General features: G+C 39.5%; 1 protein-coding gene across 1 annotated transcript; it reads left to right on the top strand.

The window, feature by feature from the left end:
- The first annotated feature begins 1,118 nt into the window (after nucleotides 1–1,118).
- LOC123591009 (olfactory receptor 8S1-like) lies at nucleotides 1,119–2,144 on the top strand. Its single transcript, XM_045464703.1, has one exon. It carries the CDS (start codon nucleotides 1,119–1,121, stop codon nucleotides 2,079–2,081), a length of 963 nt encoding a protein of 320 aa, XP_045320659.1. The 3' UTR covers nucleotides 2,082–2,144.
- Nucleotides 2,145–3,429: the final 1,285 nt, after the last annotated feature.

Raw genomic sequence — 3,429 nt, forward strand, 5'->3', positions numbered from 1 at the left:
GGTAGCAGAACCACCTGGGCAATGCTTAAAATACCCATCACAGAAAAGACCAAATAAAACAGGTTCTCTGCTAGTAGAGAAATTACTTCAAAAATTGAGTAATCTTTAAATGCCAACCAGATAAGTTTATAATTATTCAGGAGCACTGTAGAATTAAAAGTTCTGGTCATAGGCTTATATAGAGGAGATGCAAATCCTGACTGTTCAAACTGAGGAACTGAACAAGTCCTATGAATCTGAATTTTTGGGGTGGGGAGGGTTAATTTTAAAAATATAGATTAGAAATCTCCTTTCTTTTTTTTTTTTTAATGTTTATTTATTTTTGAGAGAGAGAAAGGGAGCATGAGCAGGGGAGGGGTGAAGAGAGAGGGAGAGAGAGAATCCCAAGCAGGCTTTGAGCTGTCAGCACAGAGCCCGGTGCCGGGCTAGAACTCACTAACAATGAGATCATGACCTGAGCCAAAATGAGGAGTCAGATGTTCAACCAACTGAGCCACTCAGGCACTCCTAGCAATCTCCTTTCTTAACCCCATTTCCTACCACATGCATATACTCACACACACGTACATTTTGAAACTGTCCTTGGAATTAAATAACCAAATACACTAGAGAGAGACACATGAATGGTAGAAATATAATAAATATAGCATGATATTATAAAGTAATATCGAACTCTTACAAGCTTTTGAATGGAGAGTGAAACACTGTGTGAGTCAAGAAACCAGAGACGATTAGAATCACTTCTCCAAGAAGTGTATTGGATATAGTTTGACCAGTAGTATTGTGGGTTACCATCAAAGGACAGTTCAAGGAGATGGAACCATTCAGTCATAGACTAAACTGAAAAATTATATGAAGGTCTCCAGAGTTATTTGTGGGAGAGGAGCCACAAGAGTACTAATAGTCTGGTTCAGAGTTCGGGACCTGTGAGGTTTGCAATCAAGTGAGGGAAGAATCCTGGGAGGGAGGGAGAGTAGATGTTTTAAAAATCTGTATAAAAGATGAGCACACTGAAGATGTGCATACATGGAATAAAGTAGAGATTCTGAGGTGGCACAAAAAGAAGGTGAATATTTCATGCTTCTTTATGCTTTCATTCCAGTGGAACATCTTCCATCATGGTCTTAGGAAACCACAGCACCATCACAGAATTCATCCTCCTTGGGCTATCTGCTGACCCTCACACCCAAATTCTCCTCTTTGCATTTTTCCTGGAAATTTACCTCCTGACCATCATGGGGAACCTGATGATGATGATGGCGATTATGACTGATTCCCATCTCCACACCCCCATGTACTTCTTCTTGAGTCACCTCTCCTTCCTGGATCTTTGTTTAACTTCAGTCACTGTGCCCAAGATGCTGGAGAATCTCCTGTCTCAGAAGAAATCAGTATCCATAGAAAGCTGCCTCACTCAGGCATTTTTTGTGTTTTCCATCGCAGGGACTGAAACTTTTGTGCTCTCTGCCATGGCCTATGACCGCTATACTGCCATCTGCTACCCCCTGCTCTATGACCAGGTGATGAGTAAACAGTTGTGTGGGGGTCTGGTATGGGTCTCATGGGGACTGGGCTTTCTGGATGCTCTCATTAACACCCTCATGGCTTGCAATTTGGACTTCTGTGAGGCTCATGTCATACCTCACTTCAGCTGTGAACTGCCATCTCTATTCTCTCTGTCTTGCTCTGATATCTCCACCAACTTTGCAGTCCTGGTGTGCTCTGCCATCATTCATGCCTCTGGAACCTTACTCCTGGTCTTCTTCTCTTACACCCGTATTATCTCCACCATCCTGAGCATCACCTCCACCTCAGGCAGAAGCAAGGCCTTCTCCACCTGCTCCTCCCACCTCACTGCAGTGAGTTTCTTCTATGGATCTGCTTTTCTTCGCTATCTCATGCCAACCTTAAGTTCCCCACTGGAGTTAATTTTTTCCATACAGTACAGTGTGGTCACTCCTCTAGTGAATCCCCTTGTCTACAGCTTGAAGAACAAGGAAGTAAAAGCAGCTCTGAAAAGAATGTTGCAAAAAGGTTTACAACAGCTCAGAGAGCAGAGAACAGGTAGATTTGAAGGCTGAAACAGAAAAGGTACCAGATGAGCCTGAAGCATCTCGTAGCAACAGAAAGGAAGCACTCAACAACAACAACAACAAAACCCACAATGATAAGGGTATGTTAAAGGGACACAGGAGCCAAATGAAAGAGACCCGGGTGACTAAGGATGGGACAATTTGAGCAACAAAAGAAACAACATAACATTAGATTATAACCAAAAGCATAAAATCAATACCTATTATACTAATATAAATAAATAATTGAATAATGAAATAAATGGAAGAGAACAGAAAATCTTCCTCTCAGAAGAATTCCAAATAACTTAGGTAGAAACTGCACTCTCAATGAAGTGTAGAGCGTACCTGCCTACTCCTTAAATGTGGGCTCAACATAGTGTATTGGACCCCTTCTAAAGAATACAGTGTGACAAGGGGGAAAAAAGTGGAAAACCTGACAAATGCTACCTAAGACAAATGACCAAGGTTAATATCAGCAATGGTTAAGTCATTTTGATAGTATGTACTTTTGGTATGATGTGATGACTGACAATGGTACTTCACTTCTGTGGTCCTCATCTCCCAAACCCATAACACTAATATAACCATGAGAAAAACATCAAATAAAACCAAATTGATGGGGTCTGTACAAAATATCTGACTAATACTCCTTAGGACTGCCAGTGTCATCAAAAACAAAGTCTGAGAACTATCACAATCAAGAGGTGCCTAAGGATACAAGAATTAAGTGTAATGTGCTCTCCTGGATAGAATCTTAGGATAGAAATTGGACTTTAGATAACAACTAGGGAAATATGAGTACATTATGGACTTTAGTAATAATTTATCAATATGGTTCATTAATTATGATAAGTATACCATACTAATGTAAATAAAATGCTAATAATAATGAAGACTGGGTGGGGGTATATAGGAATGCTCTGTACTATCTTTGCAACTTTTATATAAATCTAAAACTATTCTAAAATTAAAATTTTATTTAAAAAAAATTCTCCTTCTTGATCTTAGTCAGAAAGCTCTCAGGTTTTTCCCCATTGAGGATGGTATTAGCTGTGGGCCTTTCATATAAGGCTTTTATCATGTTTATGTTCCTTCTATCCCTGCTTTCTTGAGGGCTTTTATCAAGAAAGGATGCTGTATTTTGTCACATGCTTTTTCTGCTTCTATTGAAAAGATTATGTGGTTCTTATCCTTTCTTTTATTAATGTGATATATCACATTGATTGATTTATGAATATTGAACCAGACCTGCAGCCCAGGAATGAATCCCACTTGATCATGGTGAATAATTCTTTTATTTTTTTAAGTGTATTTGTTTGTGTTGAGAGAGAGAGAGAACACAAATGGGGGAGAG

This window comes from Leopardus geoffroyi, chromosome B4 (genome assembly GCF_018350155.1).
Source record: "Leopardus geoffroyi isolate Oge1 chromosome B4, O.geoffroyi_Oge1_pat1.0, whole genome shotgun sequence".
NCBI lineage: Eukaryota > Metazoa > Chordata > Mammalia > Carnivora > Felidae > Leopardus > Leopardus geoffroyi.